The sequence below is a fragment of the Pristiophorus japonicus genome, chromosome 5, assembly GCF_044704955.1.
Source record: "Pristiophorus japonicus isolate sPriJap1 chromosome 5, sPriJap1.hap1, whole genome shotgun sequence".
Lineage (NCBI taxonomy): Eukaryota > Metazoa > Chordata > Chondrichthyes > Pristiophoridae > Pristiophorus > Pristiophorus japonicus.
In genome coordinates this window covers 134,650,235-134,674,073 of record NC_091981.1, presented here as the reverse complement: position 1 = coordinate 134,674,073, position 23,839 = coordinate 134,650,235, and the positions used below count along the sequence as shown (strand labels likewise).

General features: G+C 42.7%; 1 protein-coding gene across 1 annotated transcript in view; it reads left to right on the top strand.

The window, feature by feature from the left end:
- Nucleotides 1–23,839, top strand: part of itgb8 (integrin, beta 8) — a 129,484-nt gene that overhangs the window by 30,359 nt on the left and 75,286 nt on the right. Inside the window, exons 6-8 of the mRNA XM_070880990.1 lie at nucleotides 4,089–4,247; nucleotides 17,381–17,476; nucleotides 18,068–18,157. Coding sequence (XP_070737091.1) covers nucleotides 4,089–4,247; nucleotides 17,381–17,476; nucleotides 18,068–18,157 — 345 coding nt within the window. The remainder of the gene's footprint in view (nucleotides 1–4,088; nucleotides 4,248–17,380; nucleotides 17,477–18,067; nucleotides 18,158–23,839) is intronic.

Sequence of the window (23,839 nt, the reverse complement as noted above, 5' to 3'; positions counted from 1 at the left end):
AAAAATCCCATCCTCGTCACCAAATGTGATATTTTCACAGAACACAGCACACACAGCTTCCTACATGGCAGGCAGCTCTCTCAGACGCCTCCGGAATCTGCCTGGTTCTGTTTATTATTAACTCTGCTGTTGCAGTACACAATACGTCCACATCCACAGTGGGGCGCTACAAACGTTACAAGCTTACACACATTAAAATGAACAAAGAGATTTAGGATTGCAAATATGTAGCTTTTTAAAAGCTAGCTTGCAGGTGCACTCCGAAAGGCCAATAGGATGCTGGGTTGCATCAAAAATGCATAGGATATAGTGCTACTGCAGTTCTGAAAAGCGCTTGTCAAATTTCGTTTGGGCCCATTGAAGATAATGTTAACCTAATCCACACAGCGGAAAATTGACAAGTTTGGATTGGCTGCCTGTTTTATAACCTGCCCAATTGAAGGAATTGGAAAGTAAGTTTATGTTTCTATGTTTCTATCTATGTTTCTATGTAAGTTTGGGCAGGATGTAAAAAAGCAGCGGATCTGATCCCGTCAGTTTTGCACCGGGAAGGTTAGGTTAAAATTACCCCCATCTTCTTAGGAAGAATTTGTTGTCATTGGATAAAGTTCAGTGAACATTCATATTGATGCCGAGAATTAAGGTACTTATGATGAGACACTAAGGGGCCAAAATTGCCCCATCCAATAAGGCCTCTGGCTGCCTGAAAGCGGCAACCATGGTCCGGCGCGGAATGGCCAGAGACTCTCTGCGCAGGGGCCGCCATTTTGTAAATTGCCCTTTGTGAGTTTTGGAGCGGTGCCTGGGGCCACTCCGTCCATTTTGCCGTCGCGACATGTACGTGCTGACCCCTTACCAACTGCCGGGACCCTCTTGCGAAATTGCCCCGAGGGAAATGGCCCCTTTCCCGGTATTGTCCCGTGGGAGCATCCCCGCTGCCGGTCGGTGCCCTTGACAGCTTTTTCTGTCGGTGCACTCTTCTGTGGTATGGCATCCCGGCCGCCCTCTTAGGTGCCAGGCCGCTGGCATGGCCGAAACGCTCCCTGGTGGCGCAGTGGACCTAACTGAAAAGTATGCAGAGCTCGCAGCGGCCCTCCCCTTTAACTGAAGGGGAGAGATGTTGTTAGCGTCATAGAAACATAGAAACATAGAAAATAGGTGCAGGAGTAGGCCATTCGGCCCTTCGAGCCTGCACCGCCATTCAATGTGTTCATGGCTGAACATACAACTTCAGTACCCCATTCCTGCTTTCTCGCCATACCCCTTAATCCCCCTAGTAGTAAGGACTACATCTAATTCCTTTTTGAATATATTTAGTGAATTGGCCTCAACAACTTTCTGTGGTAGAGAATTCCACAGGTTTACCACTCTCTGGGTGAAGAAGTTTCTCCTCATCTCGGTCCTAAATGGCTTACCCCTTATCCTTAGACTGTGACCCCTGGTTCTGGACTTCTCCAACATTGGGAACATTCTTCCTGCATCCAACCTGTCTGAACCAATCAGAATCTAAACCCATCAGCACGACACTGATGACTAGTCGGTGCCGGTGGCCCGCTGCAAGGGCACTTCTGCCCCTCAGGCGCCACGACATCCGCCTCGTCCCCAAAAAAAACTTCCAAGTGCTGAATATCGCCGGAATCTCCACCGCATGGATTGCGGCGGACAAAAACTTTAAAAAACGGAGGGAACACCCTTTTTCGGCCGGTGGGCAGCTTCGGCCCCTAAGTAAACTTGGTTATATTCTCTAGAGATGAGGAGGTTAATAGGTAATATGATTGAGGAGATCAAAATAATGAAAACAAAGTTGACAAGAGTAGGTGGTGAAGAATTATTTCTTTTAGCACAGGAATATAGAACAGTGGAACATAATCCTAAAATTAGAATTAAGTTGGTTAAAAGTGAATCCAGGAAAAATGTATTTGTACAAAAGATTGTGGAATACATTTCATCAATGGAGATATTTAAAAGAGAGATATTTAACTGAGGATTATGGGCATTATGTGCTTTGGAGAAGTGGCAGGTAATCGGGATAAAAAGATAAAGGGCTAAAAATTTGCTGACCTTGCAACTGTTTTTTGGCGCTATTTCACTATTTTTCGCGAAAAACTGGACAGCAGTAAATTCAGAGACGTCTTGTGGCGGCGGTTTTTAAGTACTGCTGGGGAGAAGACCGCCACCGTGCAAGACTCAAAATATCACTTTCGCCAAAAATGTGTATTTAGAGTGAAAAATACCAGCAGGTAAAAAGTTGCGTTGCAGCCCTTGTAACAGCGGTAAGTATGAAAATTTGCGAAAAAGGTAAGTTACATTTTTCATTTTTTAATTCTTTTTTCAATAATTCGATAGTTAAGTGTCTTGTGAATATTTTGTGATTTTTTTTATTTTTAATTTTTGCAATTTTTTGGGGGGTGTTTTTCCCGCTCCTTAGGCCAAACTCGCAGTGGTATCACCATCGGAGTAAAGTTGCAGAAAATTGCCAATTTTTACTGTTACTCAAATTGAAGCTTGAATTTTATGCCTCATAGCGGTAGCAAAATGAAAACGGTATTTTTGGCAAAAAAATACCATTTTCGTCAAACAGATTTCTAGCCCATTGGGCTGTCCTGATTAGCCTAATGCAGAGTAAGCTTTGTGTGCATTTATACAACATAATACAGTTTTCTGAAATCATTTTTGTGGTCATCAAGGTGGGGGACTAGGTTCAGGCCCTTAAGAGCAACTCTATAACATTAGTGTGAAGTTTTCTATTTCCCACACCCTCCATTTTTTGGTTGCTCTGAGTAAGACTGCTAATTCAGAGTCAAAATTAGGGCACTTTTGTACTAGGATTGAGACTACCCAAACAATATCAAATTGGGCACCAACTTATCAGGAACCAGTGGAGACTGTCATCCCATCAATTTGGGTTGGTTTTAAAACCAATCTAATCCATTGCACCACCTTTTTATTTAAAACCATTTGGGCCTGGAGTTCAGCATGATTTCCACTCAGGTAATGGCTTGATCTGGGCAGAATCAAATCAAATAGCACTAAAGATCACAGAATTTTAAGCACATGTAAGTTGCAACCATTACCACTTTATGCTGTGATCTTGGCTGCTGGCTCAAAGGTCACTTCACCCAAAGCAGTTGTCCAGAGCTTGTGATTGAGATATGTTGTGAATGTTTATAACTCCGAGAAACTGGGGTGTTAATCTTACCATGTTTTGCTTATTTAATAGTAACGACTAGAAATTTTGCTTCAATTTTCTACTGGTTGAGTTTGTTCAATAGGAATTAAGTAGTCTTATTGGCACCCAATCAGGACTTGCCGGCAATAATATTTATTTTGTGTCTTTTAAGTTGTTCATCAGTCATTTAACTCTTGAGGTAACAGCCAAGAATGTGAATCTCGCTGTGGAGAGCAGAAAACTGTTTAAGCAAGCACAACAATATGCCATGCCCAGCATGGTGGTTTTTAGATTTTGTAAGACTAATTTATAGATATTGAATTAGAACTAAAGTACTTGCCCTTTTGTGCATTATCAACCTCCAAGTTTTCAAATCAGAGACAGAGAAATTCGAGTTTTAAAATTGTGTACATCAGCTGCTTGTGTAGTTTGTATTGAAAATGATATTTAACTTATTTTCTTGGTGAGTTCTAGCTTTCTTCCTATTTATAATGATTTATCCAACTTTTCAAGATATTCAACTTCCCATGAGGGAGAGTGAAACATACAGTTGAGTTTCTCAGCAGTTTACTGATCCGTTGTTTAAAGTGCCCCTGAATTCAATGCTGTTCAGCTGATTAAAATGTCAGCTGTTGCTGGGTTGGGTGTTTAGTTTCCGGCCATGTCTGATTTGAGATAGCTTACTCTCTATCTAAACTATGCTGTTCCTAGCCTTGGAATGCTTGCTCCTGACACTGGGTGCAGAAATGTTTCATTCCCAAGCATTGAATGAATGATGGATCACTTTTGCTCCAAGGCTGAAGTTCAATTTCTGCCTGAGTGTTCTATGATGAATGTGGCCACGTTACAATCTAGCATTACAAACTATTTCTGTGTACTTCTTGGTGGTTTATTCAATTTGGCCTTTTCTTTGCTTTAGAGAGAAATAGGATGGCGTAAGGAAGCAAAACACTTGCTGCTGCTGATAACTGATCAGCTATCTCACTTGGCACTTGACAGCAAACTAGGTGGTATTGTCCTGCCGAACGATGGGAACTGCCACCTAAAGGACAATATGTACACTCATTCAACTATTATGGTAAGGTAACTGAGTACCGCTTATTGCTTTAGCCTATCAAAGCAAAAATATAGCACAGTATATTTGACAAATGTATGTAGAAGATTCCTCTCTTTCCACCCACCTGCCTTCCACTGTATTTGACATTATAATGACATTATAATGGTTTTCTATCCAAAGGTCTCTACTTTTCTGTGTTTAGGGGGGAACGATCATTTACTTTTTCAAAGAGCATGGCCAGAAATCACGAGTGTTGAAACCTTAACTTGGGGAAATTGGGTAGTGAACTGGATTAACACACTGTCTTTTCACCTCTGGGAACTTGATTTGAATTCAGTCCAACCCGATAAGATCTTGGGCTGTAAATTGTGACCTCTCCGGGTGTGTACGATGTGCCCATGCACCCGAAGAGGCCTCGCAAATGCCGGTTCTCGGCGTGCAATGCGTATACGCTGGGAACCAGCATTTGTGATATGTCAAGATGTCTTTTGACAGTTCACACGCATCCCTGGGAGAAGAGCCTTCTCGCGCAGAGATTTGGGCGATTTGCCCAACTCCTGCCCAGCGAATGTCCTTCAAACTCTTATGCTTGGTAAAAGCCTACTTTTACCAGCGTAAGAGTTTTAAAAGATAAAAAAATTAATTTGATCACTTTTTTGTAAATGAAAAACCTGGTCCATTAAGGTAAGTTTATTTTTACCCCTAATAAAACATATGACATTTTTTCTAAAATAACTTTTTGTCTAAAACATTTAATTTAAATCAATTTCAATTCATTTTAAATATGTGAGGTGTTTTTTAATTTATTGTGTTGTATTTCTGTGTTTTGGGGGGTATTCTCATCAATAGTAATGGGAGCTCGTACAAATGGAACTCCCATTATTATCAATGAGAATACTCCACGTTCATTGGTGGTCCAGGCCCACATGATCCCAGGTTGCGCTTACGGTCCTGGGAAGCGTGAGCCCATATGCTGGATTGTGAAAGAAGGCCTTGGACCGCAAGTATACATTCCTCTGGGACCACCGGGTACTTTTGTAAAAATATTTTAGGTCGGAGGTGTCCGCCCACAGGAAGCCTCCGACCGCAAATTTAGCCCCAAAGATTATTTTGCTAGTTGCAAGGGACCAATATAAAATGGCTTGAGCAGTTTCAGCCCCATTGCTGGCGGATGAGTTAGGAAAAGTTCCTGGATTGCAGCTATGCAGAAATTACACAGAAATTTATACAGGTTTCCACACTGTACCATGGGAGGTTTATGCCAAAATTTCCTGCAGAGGTGATTTGCCTATGGTGGAACTTATTAACCAACGTAAAACAAGCATGAAATGCAGCATCATTAAATAGTGAGTGGGTTGAAGTCTTCTGTCATGGCATCTCACTCTGAGCTTATTGTCTTTGTGCTCCTCTTCCTCTTCCATTATGATGCACAACAGGGGTATGCCCATTGGGAAGATCATTCCAGCTGCTTAATTCTTTTGAATGCATTGGGGAGGAAGTGCAGGAGTCCAAAAACTCTCAGGTGCACAGCACTTTGGTTAAGTATAGTGCAGGTTTCTGTAAGAAAAAAATTGCAAAGTTAATCTCAGTTACGCCGATGTCATGTGGCTGTGGGCTTTGCTGTGCTGAGACTTTTGGGTGTAAGTCTAATCCAGCACATTATTTGCTTAAATTTAGGCAACTTATGTGAACTTTTGCATGGGGTCCGTGGTGGGAAGGAGTAAGGAGCTATGTAACTGAGCAGCAGGGGGGGTTTGAAGGATGTATCTCAAAAGCAATGCAGATGATTGAGGGAATTGGTGCATAGCGATGGTTCAGCGTAAAACTGGTAGAAATCAGTTCCTTAGAATAAAACAGCGAAACGCCACTCTTGTGCTATAATTATGCCGAAACCACCAGGAAACTCCAGACCAATGAATCAGGATTTAAGATTTTATTTGTAATTGTTTCAGCCTCAGACAGATGTTAGGGAGAAGGATGGAGTCGGTGGCTAAGGAACGGAGTTTGTGGCAGGGACCGAAAATAAAATGGCTTTGGTCTTCCCAATATTTAAATGGAGAAAATTTCTGCTCGTCGGACAAACAGTCTGATAATTTAGAGACCGTAGAGGGGTCGAGAGAAGTGGTAGTGAGGTAGAGCTGGGTGTCGTCAGTGTACATCACCAGAGGTAACAATATGGGAGGGGGAAGAGAAGCCGTTGTCGGAGATTTTCTAGTTATGATTAGATAGATAAGAATAGAACCAGGCAAGTGCAGTCCCTCCTGGCTGGACAATGGTGGAGAGGTATTGGAGGAGGATGGATTGGTCAACCATGTCAAAGACTGCAGGCAAGTCAAGAAGGATGAGAAGGGATAGTTTATCTTTGTCACAGTCACAAAGGATGTAATTTATGACTTTGATGAGAGCGTGTAAATCATTGCAACACCTGTTCAACTATTCCTTATTTGCTAGCAGTCAGACTTGTCAAATACTCCTCATTGAAGTGCCCATATCTCGCCAGCTCGATGATAATATTACATGCACCTCTGGCCTATCCATTCAGATGTAGAGGTTGTTCTGTGTGCCCCTTTTTGAAATGCTCACATTTCTAGGCTCTGTTCTTGTCACCACTTCTGCCATGTTGCTGACAGGGCTAACAAAGGTAAGAATTGTGAGGTTGACGAATAAGGGAGGGGAATATCAGGTGAGAAGTAAAAGTGTACAGCATATTTTGATTATACGATTTCTTAGTATAAATTAATGTTATATAAAATGTAACCCAAAGTAATTTAATGTGTATTAGTTAATGCAGCAAGCAAAAACTTAAACTGCATTGTCACCAACAGCTAATAATAAGTAAAGCAGCACATTAACTTTCATCATCATAGGCATTTGAGGAAGACTTGCTTCCACTCTTAACATGAGTTTTTAGGTGGCTGAATAGTCCAATACGAGAACCACAGTCCCTGTCACAGGTGAGACAGATAGTCATTGAGGGAAGGGATGGGTGGAACTGGTTTGCCGCTCGCTCTTTCTGCTATCTGCACTTGGTTTCTGCATGCTCTCAGCGACGAGACTCGAGGTGCTCAGCGCCCTCCCGGATGCCCTTCCTCCACTTAGGGCGGTCTTTGGCCAGGGACTCCCAAGTGTCAGTGGGGATGTTGCACTTTATCAGGGAGGCTTTGAGGGTGTCCTTGTAACGTTTCCGCTACCCACCTTTGGCTCATTTGCCATGAAGGAGTTCCGAGTAGAGCTCTTGTTTTGGGAGTCTCATGTCTGGCATGCGGACTGTGTGGCCTGCCCAGCGGAGCTGATCAAGTGTGGTCAGTGCTTCGATCCTGGGGATGTTGGTTTGGTAGAGAACGCTGATGTTGGTGCGTCCGTCCTCCCAGGGCATTTGTACGATCTTGCGGAGACATCGTTGGTGGTATTTCTCCAGCGACTTGAGGTGTCTACTGTACATGGTCCATATTTCTGAGCCATACAGGACCTTAACTTTAAGCAGCTCCTCAAAGGAATTTCAAATAAATAATGCACTCACGCAAGGTACAAGGCCTGATTATATACTCCAGCACCCCTGTCGGGGATCAGTACTTGCAAAGTTGGAATTGTGGGAAATCATAGACGAAAACCCATGATTTTCCATCCAATAATTTATAATGGCCAGAAAATCATGCCCTGTGCAGTGTACCTTCTGTAAGTACCATTCCTTGCCAGGAATGCTACAACAGCAACAACAACAACTTTTATTTATGTAGCACCTTTAATGTAGTAAAATGTCCCAAGGTGCTTCACAGGAGTGTAATCAGACAAAAGTTTGACACCGAACCAGATTAGGAGATATTAGGGCAGACTTGGTCAAAGAGGGAGGTTTTAAAGAGGGTCTTGAAGGAGGAAAGAGAGGTCGAGAGGCAGAGATGTTTAGGGAGGGAATTCCAGAGCTTAGGACCTTGGCAGCTAAAGGCACAGCCGCCAATGATGGAGCGATTATATTCAGGGATCCTCAAGAGGCCAGAAATGGAGGAGCACAGAGATCTCAGATGATGGTAGAGCTGGAGAAGATTATAGAGATAGGGAGGGGCGAGGCTCAAAGGTGACATCAGTCCTTGTGTGTTATAGGGCCCAAGTTTCCGCCCCCTGTAAAAACGGCTCACCTCCATAAGGTGCGGCGACATTCTGGAATAAAAAGGGCGCCGAAAACGTACCTGTTAATTCTCCGAGCTCCTCAGGACATCTTCGGGCTCGGCATAGCGTAGCACAAGGGGTGGGGGGGCAGAGCCAGGTCCCGGCGTTGAAAACAGTGCCGGGACCTCTGCACATGCGCGCTAGAGTGTGCGCGCATGTGCAGTAGCTCCTCGCAGCCCGATGCTCTGCAGTTCAACCTCCTGTTCAGCCCCACGCATTCAGCCTCCTACGGTCGGGTTTTTGGGTTCAGCCTATATTGAATACGGTTGTGAGTAGTTTACTTCTCTGGCAATGTGTTTTGTGTATATGATGCTGTTTAGCATTGTTGTGTTCTTAATAAGACTGGTTGTCTGGGCAGAAGCTAATGGCTTTATAACTTTGAATCTGGATTTTTGAAAAGTTTGGGGCAAATGTATTATTTGATGGAGTTTGGTCGAGCCAATTGTCAAAGTGAACATGTATTACTTGCAGCCAGAACCAAAATATTTGGCACAGTTTATCCATTTATTATTTCATGCACACTGTAATGGTAAACTGTCAATCTCAGGAAAACTTACGTAGAATTATTGGAATACAGGCAAGAATTTTGAATGAAAGTTTAGCTGTAACAAATCTACAGGGCCTCCTGTTCAGCGTCCCCCACGTTCAGCCTCTCCCCCCACCCTCCCCCGCGTTCAGCGAGGAGCCTCTCACTCCCCCCCCCCACCCCCCCCCCCCCCCCGTGTTCAGCCTCACTCCCCTCCCGTTCAGCTCCTCCCCCTCCTCCTCCCCCCATCTCCTTCCCCCTCCACCTCCTCCCTCCTCCTCCCCCCCTCCCCCCTCCACCTCCTCCTCTTCCCCCCACCCCCACCCCTCACTGTCAGAAACACAGAGAGACACTGACAGAGACAGAAAGAGAGCCACTGACAGAGACACACTGAGAGAGACAGAAATACAGAGAGAGGCTGACAGAAACACTTTCCCTTCACATAAAGGTAGGACTTCTATTTTTTATTTATTATTGATTGGTTGTTTATTGCTTTGGTCTTGGTGCTTTAGGTGCAGGGTTCCTTCTATTTTTTATTTGTTAATTCATTGCTTATTACTTTTTGTGCTTTGTTTAGTGCTTGGTGCTTTAAATGTACTTATGCTTCTTTAATGTTGTTGTATCAACGCAAGAGGTTATAGGCCATTTTAAGTGATGTGTTTAATGCTTTAGTCCTTTGTGTTTGATGCCAGTAAGACAGCCTGTTTGACAATCTGCAATACAGAAGATAGTAATCTCGATTAGAATGTGACTAAGAAGCCTATAAACATGATTAAACAATTGGTACCGTTGGATACTTTGCTCGGTGAGCTTTCTCAGTTGCTGTTTTTCTTGGCTAATTTGTTGGGAGCAATTCTTCACCCTGTGACATTGAGTTGTAAAATGTATGCAGTATGAATTACAACATGGTTACTTGTGTACTTTAGTAATGGAGAACTAGAAAGCAATTCTTAGGTTTAAAAATGTGAATTAAAAAAAATAACCTTCTAAATTATAATAATTTCCAAGAATATATATTCTGCAAACCCCAGCTTTGTAATGCTATTGGTGTCGAAACATTATTGTAGTCCTATTTCAAAAATGTCTAAAGTTTTTTGAAAATAAAGCATTCATAAATGCATAGAATCATATAGCACAGAAGGAGGCCATTTGGCCCATCGTGCCTATGCATTCTTAATACAATCATTTTAATGATGTGTTTTTCATATATGTTCAGATCTATTATTCAAATATAGTTTCAGCTCTAATCAAATTGTGGTTCTTTTGGTGAACTATTATGCTTTCAAGGTGAGGGATGGTACACTTACATTGTAAGCAGCCAGCGTCAGTATCAAATAACAATCGCAACAACTCCCAGATCACGTATAGCACAGCTAGCTACAGAATCAAACTCCCTCTATATTCTGCCTCAACAATGTGCAATTGGCCCAACGTAATATCCTTTGCCTTCTCTGAGTGAGATTGCCAATCTATACAGAATTAGGAGCTGTTCTGTGCCCAAGGGCCCACATGCACTCAATACTAGGTGAAGACTGCATCTGCACAGGGCTCTAATGGTCAGCAGACAGAGAAGGGTCCCAACATTCTGTGCTCTTTTATTTCTAGTAGAAGCACATCATAATCCATTCACCTCATATTTAATGCAACACTATTGTCAAAAGCTTTCCCTTCAGTCTGAGCTTGGGTGAGGATAGTCATGCTGTTTGTAGCTTAGAGACATTTTTTCATTTTTTGCTGTAACATAAGCTGCATGTTTTTTTGGTGGCTTGTGATTGGAGGAAAAAGTTGAAATTATGAAGAAAAGTTTGTCACAATATGATTAGCGAATAACAAAAGTAGAAAATAACCAATTGGAAAGTACAAAAAAGAGACTTAGCCTGTAAAAAAGAAAATAACTGACATATAGTCCTAGATATTACGATCGCGATTATTTTCAGGGCAGCAATGTCCCATCGGTTGCATCTGTTGTTAAAATTAATCTCATTAAAAATCCAAGCTAAAAATTTGATGACAGGTATCGTGATTTTTTGTGACCCACAAAATAAATTTTATTCTAAAGACTAGTTAAATGCTTGTTCATTTTATAGTACTCTAGTGCTGTGTGTGAAGTTCCAGAAAAGGGAGTTTGTGTAGTATATGCAAATATATGTATATTTAATAGGTTTTACAGAGAAGTTGAAAGTGCATTACCTGGAGCATTATGTGAAAAACTGTAGTGTATCACTTTCTCTGGATCAGATACAAAACTGACTAGCAGTACAAACAGTTTTCATTAATTTCTGCTCATAAATATCATGAATGAACAATTTGAACTTAACCTTCAGCGTAGAATTAAATTGGCTAACAACAATGATCTGTTGTATTTGGCCGTCTTCCCATTGATTATATCACCTCTATAACAGCTGTACTTAAAATGTATTTAATTTATAGAAAGATTTGTTTGTCAATTTTCTCTCCCATCCCGACAATGTTAATTTCTTGCTATGGTTGATCCACAGGTACTCGTCGTCCTCTAACATCTTGTTTAAGCGGTCACTAATCATGTGTAAGCCATGACTAGTTATTTGACTGGGGGAGTATCATAGCTGAACCCAATCCTATCCTTATTCAACTGTACCCAATACGGAATCAATATTAGGAACTCTGGCTGATTTCCCTTCCTAATCAAGGAGCGCAGAGGCCAGCTGTAGTTCCTACGGCAACATTGGCAACTCAAGCTCGGAATCTTCCCTGTCTATGTGGCTCAAAATTTATTGGTAACCTTGCTGAGTCATTGGAGTTCAAATGTTTCTCGGCTTTATGTTCAAAACCAAACTTTATTTATCAGTTTTAATCACACTGTTGTTTTCAAACATAACAACACAGAACTGAATAAAGTTACCAGAAAGGTATGAAAGTCATTTGTTATAAGGTTGGGGTCTGTCTCAGATAATCTCTTGGGTATAGCAGTGATGCCTACTCCTGTAAGCAGTCTGCTATCTGACTATCGAGAGTATTCCTGCACTGCCCAATGTCTAGCTATATAATAGTGTAACCCAGGGTATAACAATAGGATCCCTTTGTAATCCGAACTGGATACTGTGCCTTTCGCAAGTGTTGTCATGTGCACTTCTCCAATATTTTTTCCAACTTTGGTTAGACAAGGAGGGTTTGCAGTCCTCCGTGCTGGTCTTGGAGAATGATACCAGAACAGGCTGGGTCTCTTTTCTCTAGAAAAGAGAAGTTTGAGGGGGTCACCTAATAGAGGTCTTTAAAATTATGAAAGGTTTTGATCGAGTAAGCACAGAGAGTATTTCCACCAATTTCCTCCAATTCTGCATTTTGCCTTCTGAAATGCTAATTCCCATGGATTAAATCCTGATTACTATTTCGAAGTTGCTGTACTAGGGAAGACAGAGATACATTTAGCATCTCTGGTCTCAGTTTTCCTTTTTATCTAACTTTTCACTGGTTAGATTCTGATTAATGTCATGACATTCGCTTAACTTCTTCATTGCTGCCTTGGCAGCCATTTATAATCCCAATATGATTAATTTATTAATTACATGGAATTACAAAGTATATTCAGCACAGAAACATGCAACTGGGTGTCACTGGAGATGGAGCACACGGTTTCCATCAGCATGCTCAAGGCCTTCTGCGACCGGTGGCACCGGAGGGACTGAAGTGCATCATCACAACGGGGAGGAAAATTTTAATTTCATTTGTTAAGGTTCTTTTAAACTTTTTTTGGGTAATTTACAGGTTTTATTGGCATTTGCCAGTATTTAAAAGTAATCACAGAAACGGGCCAATTGGCCCAAGTAGTCCATGCCAGTGTTTATGTTCCACTTCAGCCACCTCCCATCCTTCCTCATCTAACTCTTATCAGCATAACCCTCTGTTCTCTTCTCCCTCATAAGCTTATCTAGCTTCCCCTTAAATGCATCTATACTATTCACCTCAACTACTCCCTGTGGTAATAAGTTCTCCATTCTCTGGGTAAAGAAGTTTCTTCTGAATTCCCTATTTGATTTCTTGGTGACAATCTATATTGATGGCCTCTAGTTTTGCTCTTCCCTGCAAGTGGAAATACTTTCTGTGCTTACTCGATCAAAACCTTTCATAATTTTAAATACCTCTATTAGGTGACCCCTCAATCGACTCTTGACCCAGCCTGTTCTGGTATCATCCTTGCAAATCTTTTTTGCACCCTCTCCAGTACCTCTATATCATTTTTATAATATGGCGACCAGAACTGTACGCAGTACTCCGAGTGTGGTCTAACCAAGGTTCGATACAAGTTTAGCATAACTTCTTTACTTTTCAATTCTATCCCTCTAGAAATAAACCTTAGTGCTTGGTTTGCTTTTGTTAAGGCGTTATTAACCTGCGCGCGACTTTTAGCGATTTGTGTATTTCTACTCCGAGATCCCTTTGCTCTTCTACCCTATTTAGATTCTTATTTTCCAAGTAATATGTGACCTCCTTATTTTTCTTACCAAAATATAATACCTCATACTTATCTTTGTTAAAATTAATTTGCCAATTATGTGCTCATTCTGCAAGTTTATTAATGTCTTCTTGTAATTTGTCATTAGGCCTTTATATTTCTTAATTGCTAGCTTTCTTTGTACTTTTTCTTGATTTTCTAAAATCATTTTCTCTGTTTTGACAACTAAAGTTTATTTTTCATTTTAACAATCATTTTGCACTATTTGAAAACCAAATTAAAGAATTAAAAAAAATAAATTGCAATGCGGGGGCATATAATCTTTAACTTGTAATGCATAACAACTGGCATCCTGTCACAGGGTGCTAATCTGTAATGTTAGACAGAGGCTGCAGCCTGCAGTCCTTGTCAATGTACCAGAAATAAGGGTTCTAGATGCTGGAGTCAAACACTTACAAGTTACAAGCTAATTAAGGGTTACAGGGATATACGCACAGATAATAAAAAATCTGCAAAAGGACATAGACAGGCTAAGTGAGTGGGAAAAAATTTGGCAGATGGAGTATAATGTCGGAAAGTGTGAGGTCATGCACTTTGGCAGAAAAAATTATTATTTATTATTTAAATGGTGAAAGATTGCAAAGTGCTGCAGTACAGCGGGACCTGGGGTACTTGTGCATGAAACACAAAAGAATAGTATGCAAGTGATCAGGAAGGCCAATGGAATCTTGGCCTTTATTGCAAATGGGATGGAGTATAAAAGCAGGGAAGTCTTGCTGCAGCTATATAAGGTATTGGTGAGGCCACACCAGGAATACTGCGTGCAGTTTTGGTTTCCAGATTTACGAAAGGATATATTTGCTTTGGAGGCAGTTCAGAGAAGGTTCACTAGGTTGATTCCGGGGATGAGGGGGTTGACTTATGAGGAAAGGTTGAGTAGGTTGGGCCTCTACTCATTGGAATTCAGAAGAATGAAAGGTGATCTTATCGAAACGTATAAGATTATGAGGGGGCTTGACAAGGTGGATGCAGAAAGGCTGTTTCCACTGATGGGGGAGACTAGAACTAGAGGGCATGATCTTAGAATAAGGGGCCGCCCATTTAAAACAAAGATAAGGAGGAATTTCTTCTCTTAGAGGCTTGTAAATCTGTGGCATTTGCTGCTTCGGAGAGCTGTGGAAGCTGGGACATTGAATAAATTTAAGCCAGAAATAGACAGTTTCTTAAACGATAAGGGGATAAGGGGTTATGGGGAGCGGGCGGAGAAGTAGAGCTGAGTCCATGATCAGATCAGCTATGATCTTATTGAATGGCGGAATAGGCTTGAGGGGCCATATGACCTATTCCTGCTCCTATTTCTTTTGTTCTTATAAGACCTGTGAATACTTTTCTATAGATCACCCATTGCAAGAATTGAGCTCAGCTTTCTAGATCTCTTCCTGCTGCCTCATCTTCCAACCTTGTATTACAATCTTACCATTTTCATACCCTCTTCAACTGTATACTAAATCCAGATTCCATAACCGTCGCACACTCTGTATCAGTCTTCATCAACAAGTCCCAGGCTCTGTAAACATCCATCATCCTTAGGCTGCTGTTTAGGGTTTAGTGAGCCATAGGATACACTCTATAATGGCTATGCTACAGATAAATTGGTCTCTAAGCATGTATGAATTGTGAGAAAGTTCAGAAATAAATGTAATCAATATTTTGTTTAACCGCGATCAGGCCATTTGAGACCTCTTGTAGACGGCACTGAGAACGAAGTTCTGCAAGCTTTTAACTTTAGGAGGCTGAACACAAAATGCATTCCTTACTTGCAAAATGGATTCTTCAACTAGCTGTCAATCCCTTAACAGATTCCTCCCACCATTATATCGCACAAAAGATATTCCTTAGTCCAACACCCAATTTACAGTATTATTGCTTTAAATGTGGCCGTATAGGTTGATTCTCTGATTGGGCACTCCAAGTGAGAAGCTGTGGCCACAGGGAGTTCAGGTCAGGAAATTGTGACTCCACAGCCTCTGATGCTCGATTCATGGAAAATCAGGGGAGTCTTATTTCAGCCCTCCCTGCCCGGCGGACACCGGCAGGTGACCATTTAAAAATGGAGGGGGTTTCTTCCCCGCTCGTAACTCGACCCTTTCCAAATTCTGCAGGTGGATGAGGTGCTTGCCTAAAGCAGGCAGGGATCTTATACAATTGTGAAAGTCAGGGTCCTATTCTGTCAAAAGGACCCCAATTGGATTTTAACTGGGGCCTGAGTAGCTTTCCTGCCAGGCTGAAGCAGCTGTACAGCTGGTCTGCAGACAGAAGAGGCCCTCCAAGGATGACACAAAACTTTCCATTGTGGGACCAGGAGGAGCAAGAGCCCCCCATGCCATATAGATTCACTCACCGCTCCTTTGTGCCTTCCCACAAATTACCTACTTTTTGGATGGCTTCTGCCTGCCCAAACATCCCCTTTCCTCTTCCTGTTGGCGGGCAGCTTACTGGCGACATGTAAATGAGGAGTTAACATAAATGTGAGGTTATCCACTTTGGTGGCAAAAACAGGAAGGCAGAATATTATCTGAATGGTGACAGATTAGGAAAAGGGGAGGTGCAATGAGACCTGGATGTCATGGTACATCAATCATTGAAAGTTGGCTTGTAGGCATAGAGGCGGTGAAGAAGGCAAATTGCATGTTGGCCTTCGTAGCAAGAGGATTTGAGTATAGGAGCAGGGAGGTCTTACTGCAGTTGTACAGGGCCTTGGTGAGACCACACCTTGAATATTGTGTATAGTTTTGGTCTCCTAATCTGAGGAAGGACATTCTTGCTATTGAGGGAGTGCAGCGAAGGTTCATCAGACTGATTCCCAGGATGGCAGGACTGACATGAAGAAAGACTGGATCGACTAGGCTTATATTCACTGGAATTTAGAAGAATGAGTGGGGATCTCATAGAAACATATAAAATTCTGATGGGATTGGACAGGTTAGATGCAGGAAGAATGTTGCCGATGTTGGGGAAGTCCAGAACCAGGGGTCACAGTGTAAGGATAAGGGGTAAGCCATTTAGGATCGAGATGAGGAGAAACTTCTTCACCCAGAGAATTGTGAACCTGTGGAATTCTCTACCACAGAAAGTTGTTGAGGCCAGTTTGTTAGATATATTCAAAAGGGAGTTAGATGTGACCCTTATGGCTAAAGGAATCAAGGGGTATAGAGAGAAAGCAGGAATGGGGTACTAAAGTTGCATGATCAGTCATGAACATATTGAATATTGGTGCAGCTCGAAGGGCCGAATGGCCTACTCCTGCACTTATTTTCTATGTTTCTATGTTTCTATAACCCAGGCATCAAACTTAGGCACTCACTCTGTCCAAAACCCGCTCGGGTTAAAATTGACCCCTGGGACTGTGGTCCTGCAATTTCTTAACCAGTACTTCCTGCAAATGTTGCTCTTTCCTGGGAGTACCCGATCAGGGAATGAGCCCTATAATCTCTATTATATTGTTATTGTATTAATTTTCAATCATGCCAATATTACTGCAGCAGAAGCAATGTACATATCGGCATTCATTGGTTTCAAAACCTTGGCTCAATTGATGCTGTTTAATTTTATTTGCCCCTTCCTGACAGAGACATCTGTTACTGTGAATCTCAATCGGAAATCAGCAAAGAAACTATAAATACACATACTTGCATCATTGTAATATCAGCTGGTTGTAAGCACTTATCCAGCTGGCCGTAGTTCCTTAGACTTAGCTGATCTCCAGATTTCACTAATGTAGGTCTGGGTGCCAATCACTGCTGCAGCTCAAAACTAAGATCACGGACAAACCGTTGTGTTCACGTTTCCTAGATTCACTTTCATTAGATAATGCCTATTTGTAAAATGATATGGACACGGAACTATGTTAAAACACAAAAATTATTCTTCACTGAATTATCCAAGACATTCTTACTGTTATGCTAATTGGCCTGATTGACCTCCAGTATTCTGCAATGTAATGTCTGTAAATTTGTCTCCTCACTTCAACAGGAGCATCCGTCTGTGGGTCTGCTGGTGGATAAGCTGCTGGAAAATAGCATCCATGTCATTTTTGCAATTCAGGGATCATGCATCACCTGGTACAAGGTAAGATCTATGTTGTTAATATTGAACAGAATAAGAAGCAGTGTTGGGCTTCCTAGGAAAAGTGAATTCGAGTGCAGCTGATCAATTTATATGTAATCACATCTGTGAAATGTTGACAAAGTCAAATCATATTTCAGACTTCTGCTAACATTAATTGAAAGTAAACTCCAATGTTTGGCACAACTGTTGCATTCAAGTGTAGATTGCCTCTAAACAATCAGATAATTTATGAGGTAATGTTCTAATGCTGTATTTAGTTGCTTTCAAGGTATCTGCTGGTGTTTTATATATGCTGAAGCAAATAACTTGCAATATATAGACTGGATTTGAACCAATATAAGAATTAGCGTTAGTGGCTAGGTGTCGAATCTTTTGTCTTCTAATACTCCTGTGAAGTGCCTTGGGACAGTTTACTACATTAAAGGTTCTATATAAATAAAAGTTGTTGTTAGTGCTTGCAAAGTTTTAATTTATAGTTTGAGAACCTTTATTAAGATTATTATTTATTTTCATGATTAGAATTGTTCTTTTCTAAGAAGGCTTGTTGTAAAAATGTTTAATTAAAAAATATCTATTTTGTATTTTTTAAAGGATCTTCTTCCATTGATGCCAGGTGTAGCTGCTAGGCAACTAAATTCAGAATTATCCAATCTCTCTGAACTCGTGGAAGGTGCCTACCAGGTACAGAACTATTTTTGATATCACTTTTAAATTCATAGTTCAGTTTTTTAATCAATGATTAAACATTTCTTCTCTTGGGATGGATTTTCGAGGGGTTTGTGATCTGTCTAGCGTCTGTTTAGTGTCACAAAAACGATTTTTTTTGGCGCAAAATGAGGCGCACAACATTTTGCACCCAGGCGGAACTTTCGGCAGTGGTATTGTGGCGACCTGATATTTTCACCGTTTGGATGACGTCAATCAGCGTGCAATGCTGCACGAGCATCTTGGGCGGAACTTTTGAGCATATCGCCCGATTTAGCGTCCGCCTGGGAACCCGCCAGCAAAAAGCAGTCGGACCCAGGCGCTAACAGTGCCATCTTTAAAATGGAGCAGAAGTTGTGTGCATAAAAGGATTGGGAGAAGAAGGCTACGTTTTTCATAGTGAAGTTTTATGTGAGTTTATAGCTAGTTTTAAAGGACATTTTAAAAGGTGGGGGCCATGCTATGTCAGCCAGTAATCCTGGCTGCTATATTTATATGGCTTCAAGCTGGAAGAAGGCTTATTGATGATCATTTTGAATGTAATCGAAGAGGTCACAGATGTATGGGGAGGAGGCCTTACCTCCACGAGTTTACAGGGAACATCGCTCATACCTGCAGCTCTCTGAAGCACAATGCGTTAGAAGGCTGCGCTTCCAAAAAGAGCTGGTCACAGAGATATGCCAGCTCATACACGCAGACCTACAGCCTACCAGCGGCAACAGGACTGCACTGCCCGTTGAGGTGAAGGTGACTGTGGCACTTGCCTTCTAAGCCTCCAGCTCCTTTCGGGCATCAGCAGGAGACATATGCTCCATCTCGCAGCACGCTACGCATTGCTGCATTCGCCAGGTGACTATGGCACTGTATGCACGCAGGATGGACTTCATAAACTTCCCAATGACCAAGGAGAACCAGAATGAGAGGGCTGTAGGTTTTGGGCAATTTGCTGGCTTCCCCAAAGTTCAGGGTGTCATTAACTGTATGCACATCGCCCTGTGAGCACCTTTAAAGTTACCGAAACCGAAAGGGATTCCACTCCATGAACTTACAGATCGTCTGCGACCATACTCAGCGCATCATGGCAACCAATGCCCAATATCCAGGGAGCATCCATGATGCTTTTATCTTGCATGAGAACAGTGTCTCAGGCCTGTTCCAGCTTCAACCACTGGCCAGATCTGGATGCTGGGGGACAAAGGTTACGGCCTCGCCACCTGGCTCATGATTCCCCTCTGGAACCCTCAGACAGAAGCCGAGCATTGCGATAATGAGAGCCATGCAGCCACATGCAACATCGTCAAATAGACAATTGGAGTGCTCAAGCAGCGCTTCCAATGCCTGGATCACTCTGGAGGCTGCCTGCAATACTCCCCTCAGCAGGTCTCTGAGTTCATTGTGGTGTACTGCATACTACACAACTTAGCCATCATGAGGGGACAGGGTTTGTCACTGGGGATTGCAGAACCACCTCAGGAGAGAGGGGAAGTGGGGGAGGAGGAAGATGAGGAAGAGGAGCCTGGCGAGGAACCCATGTCACTATCACCCCCACCACAACCACAGGGGAGGCCTCGTGGAGCTTTCACCGCTACAAAAGCCTTACGTCAGCAGCTCATAATTCAGTGCTTTGCTTGAAGAGTGAACGGCACGTTTGACTGTTGTCTGGCCACTCTATCCACCATGTTGACTATTCCCCCTCTTATTCTGCAAATGAAATACTACAGAGGAATGTTTAAGGTGAACAAAAGAATTTATTAAACATTGTAAACTTTTTGAACTTTCTAAACATAATTGTGAAACTTTAATAAAATGTATTAAATATTGTGAACTTTTATAACTTTATGAACAGAATTGGAAAACTTTGAAAACTTTAATAAAACAACAACAACAAAACAACCCCTGCCCCAACTGTTTTTTACCACCGGCTCTTCCCCTCCCCCGCTCCCTTCTCCTTAGTCCCCTCATTCGCCTCATGCCCCTACCCAAAGTGGCACAAGTGTTCGTGCAGCAAGGCGGCCAGAATCCTACTGAATTAGGGGGCGAGACATTGGAGATGCCGTCTGGAGACGCACTGGATCAGCTAGTGGCATGGAAGGCCCGACTTCTGAGTGGCGAGCCTCTTGATCGATGTCGCCAGTCACAGGTGGTGTGGGTCTGGGTGACACACTGGGGACTCCAGTGTGACTGGTGGAGGCCACCAGCCTTGTGTGGGCATTGATGGCCTCGCAGGTTTCGCGGCTCACACTGACAATCTGCGACCCTACCTCCGTTATGGTCGCAGTGTGTTTCTCGATGCTCACGGGAATCCTCCCCAGGACATCAGTGAGCTGTTGAGTAAGCTGGACACACTCCCTGGACAGTCCCACCAAGTCCAGTTCTGCGTCTGCCTGATTGTCAGCAGACCGACTTTGCTGACTCACCCCCGGAGAGATGGCATATGGGGTTCAACCCCAGAATTGCGTTGTTGCATGCCATTAGTCCCAGGAGCTTCAGAGATCTCAAAGCCCGGGAATGTAACATCATCCTCGGACGACGTCTTTGCCGGTTGCAAAAGAGGTGTTGAGTGCATCTGCCCCGCCCCCCGGAGTAGGCTGCTCCATCAGCTCCTCGTCCTTAAATTCCTCCTCCTCCTCCCCCACATGATGGCCCACAGTGGAGGTTTGCTGCGAGGGATTCGGTGCCTGTGACTGTTCATCTGGAAGTAGAAAGCAACAGACGAGTGGTTAGCAGCAGGGGAGGGTGCCATGAGAAAGGTCACATAACACAGCCTCATTTGAAGGACCGTTGTGACTCCATTATATCTAGTTCACAGACACTGCATCACATTGCCCCAACCCAGCCTAGGGAGTGTGCAGGACTTACTGTCAGTATCCAAGAGGGGGTCCGCATCCCCATGGGCTCTTGCCCGACTTGAGACACTGATGAGACCTGCCACTAGCTCCTCCAGGTCGGTGAGTGGCAGGTCCCGAGGCGGACTGCCACCCGCCCTCTGCTGCTCCCGGCGGTTATGTGACTTCTTTGCCTGCAAAGATGAAAATGGGAATGGTTACAAGAGGGTCCATCTGCTCTTGTGGCACACATAGATAGCCACCAAAGCACTTATACCATACTGTCTGAATGTAATACAGGCCTCTGTTTAATGGCCTTGGAATGTGCACGTGGTTTATCAGGAGGACATCGAAGTGCGGAGACATCTTTTGAGAACTCAGAAAGCAATCTTAATAATGTGTAAAGATCATTCATGACAAATAGGATGCCAAACTAACAAATAGTGTGTCAGATTTATAATTTAAGTAATGAAGAAGTGCATCAATAAAAATTGTACTCAGTAACGACCCTCAAATGATTGTTGAATTTCTTCCGGCACTGTGTTGCATTCCTTTCCACAGTGTTGGAGGCAGAGACCTCCTCTGCAATTTCCCTCCAGAATACTGATGGGAGGGGTCTAGATCCACCCCTCCTGTACAATTCAGGCCATCTCCGCTCCACAGCCCCCACTAGAGCCTCGTTTGCCTCTGGGCTGAATCTCCTGGCCTGCTGTCCTCCTCCTCCATCATGAAAATCAAAAAGTAAAATGGCTGATTGAGCCCCGGGTGTAGTGTGCATGCGCGCGGTCGTGCTCTGCATTAGCATTTGCGATCGGACAGCAGACCAGAAGCATGGAAAAAAAAAATTCCGCATGCGCAGAACGGCCAATTTTTTAAATGGTTGGAACTTTCGGCTTCCGCCGCACAAATTCTGTTGTGCAACGCTGGAGTTAGCACTAACGCCATTCGTAAACTTTCATTTGGCGAAAGTGCGTGCTCTGGTACTAATGCTAACCCGACGCTAAAAAACATTTTCGCTGCGATTTGTGCCCAAAAACGAGCGAAATTGCAAAAAAACAAAAATACAGCCGTTTATAATCTAGGATTGCGCAGCTATAGAAACAGTTGTGTTTTGCTGTTGTCTGATTTGTATCGAAGGATAATTTTAACCTTTTTCTAACCAGAATTTTAATCTGTGATGATATTTTGTTCAGCACCTTGCAAACTACATCTTGAACTTTATTGATGGTTATTTATATCTCCACACAATTTATATAATTTAAAAATTTCATTTAAAGATCACACTTAAACATCTCTAAAGAGTTGTGACTGTGATTAGCTTAGTTTTTACATCCAAGCTATTTTCTGATTTTTATATTCACTGTGATAGACTACTCAATAGTAGCAAAGAATATTGATAATGTTTTCATGGTAAGTGGGATTGGATAACTCATAGATTGAAATAAGCGCTGTATCAAAACGAAGACTTACTTTTATGTTGATGTCAAAAACTGGATGAAATATGATTATGTTGGCTTGACATTAATTGAAGTGTAACAGCATATAGTGTACCAATAAAAAGATCCAGATTATGATAAAATTGCATTACTCTGTATTGAGGATTATCCAAGTATTTTACTCTTTTTCCCATTTATTTAAAAAAAAATTATTTAACCTTCCTTACTCAAAATAGTTTTATCACTAAGCATGCTAGATATCTGTTGCTCATTCTTCTAGAATGCATCTTTCAAGTTGGTAAATCAGGTTACTGCACAGAGGAGTTAATCTCTATCTCTGTTGCTTGGTTAACTCATTGAATTTGGTGACTATCTTTGTCACCTTTCAGGTTAGAGTAGTTGGATAAACAAGTAGGTTTTGCTTTTTTCTCTAACTTGCATTACCTGAAGAAGCTGTTCTGCTTTGGGATGAATACATTTTTAAGATATTTTGATCTCCCATCTGAGTAATATACTGCTGGACTTGGAAAATTGGTGAATTGAATTTGGCTAACTTGTTTTGGCAAAAGTGTATTTCTATGTTCAAGAAATGCTCGTAAAGGACAAAGTGTAATTTTATGACTGTTAGCAGTGCAAATCAGATATTTGTGCACCTACTGCCCATGATTATCTGACCATGTGGTTGGAAAATCTGGGTCAGGCTACCCATTGGTAGCGCAGACTTGTAGGCCCCGATATTTACAGGGAAGGAGCAGGGGCATATGTTAGCGGGTTAGGGGAAAACCGGAAATGATGGGAACGCAGAACTCATCATATTTTTACTCCATTTCCCACCCGGCAGCTGGCCAGATTGACAGGCTTGCAGGCTGCTAGGCAGGAAGGTCAGTAGTAGAAGGCCGCAGCCGAGGACTGTTGGGGACAGCAACCAGGAAACATCGCAAGTAGATGAGGATGTTGCACTGGCAATCAGGAGGAAGAGGGGCTGGGAGGAATCGCAGGTTTGGGCTGGGGGAGGGGGTCAGCTGATTGCAGCAGAAGATCTGCTTGAGGGGCCGGGGAAAGCACTCTTGCTCCTCGTGGTCCACAAGCAATACTAAATAAAGCACTTACTCACTGGATCCGGCTTCTTCCGCCTGCTTTTAGCTGCCCGATTTCCCGAGCCCAGGGAACCCCAGCTGGCCAGCGTTAAATTCAAATGACTGCCAAAATCTCAAGAACATATTATAACGACAGACCCGCCTCTCCAGAGCGCGTTAGTCAGACTCCCCAAAACTCGCCGTGGTTAAACCAGATGTAGGCGAGTTTGAGCTGGGTAGGGTTTCACATATTTGATGATTTGACACTCCCTCCACCCTCCCACCCTCTCCAGCACATTGTGGGGTAGGGAAGGGGGCGGG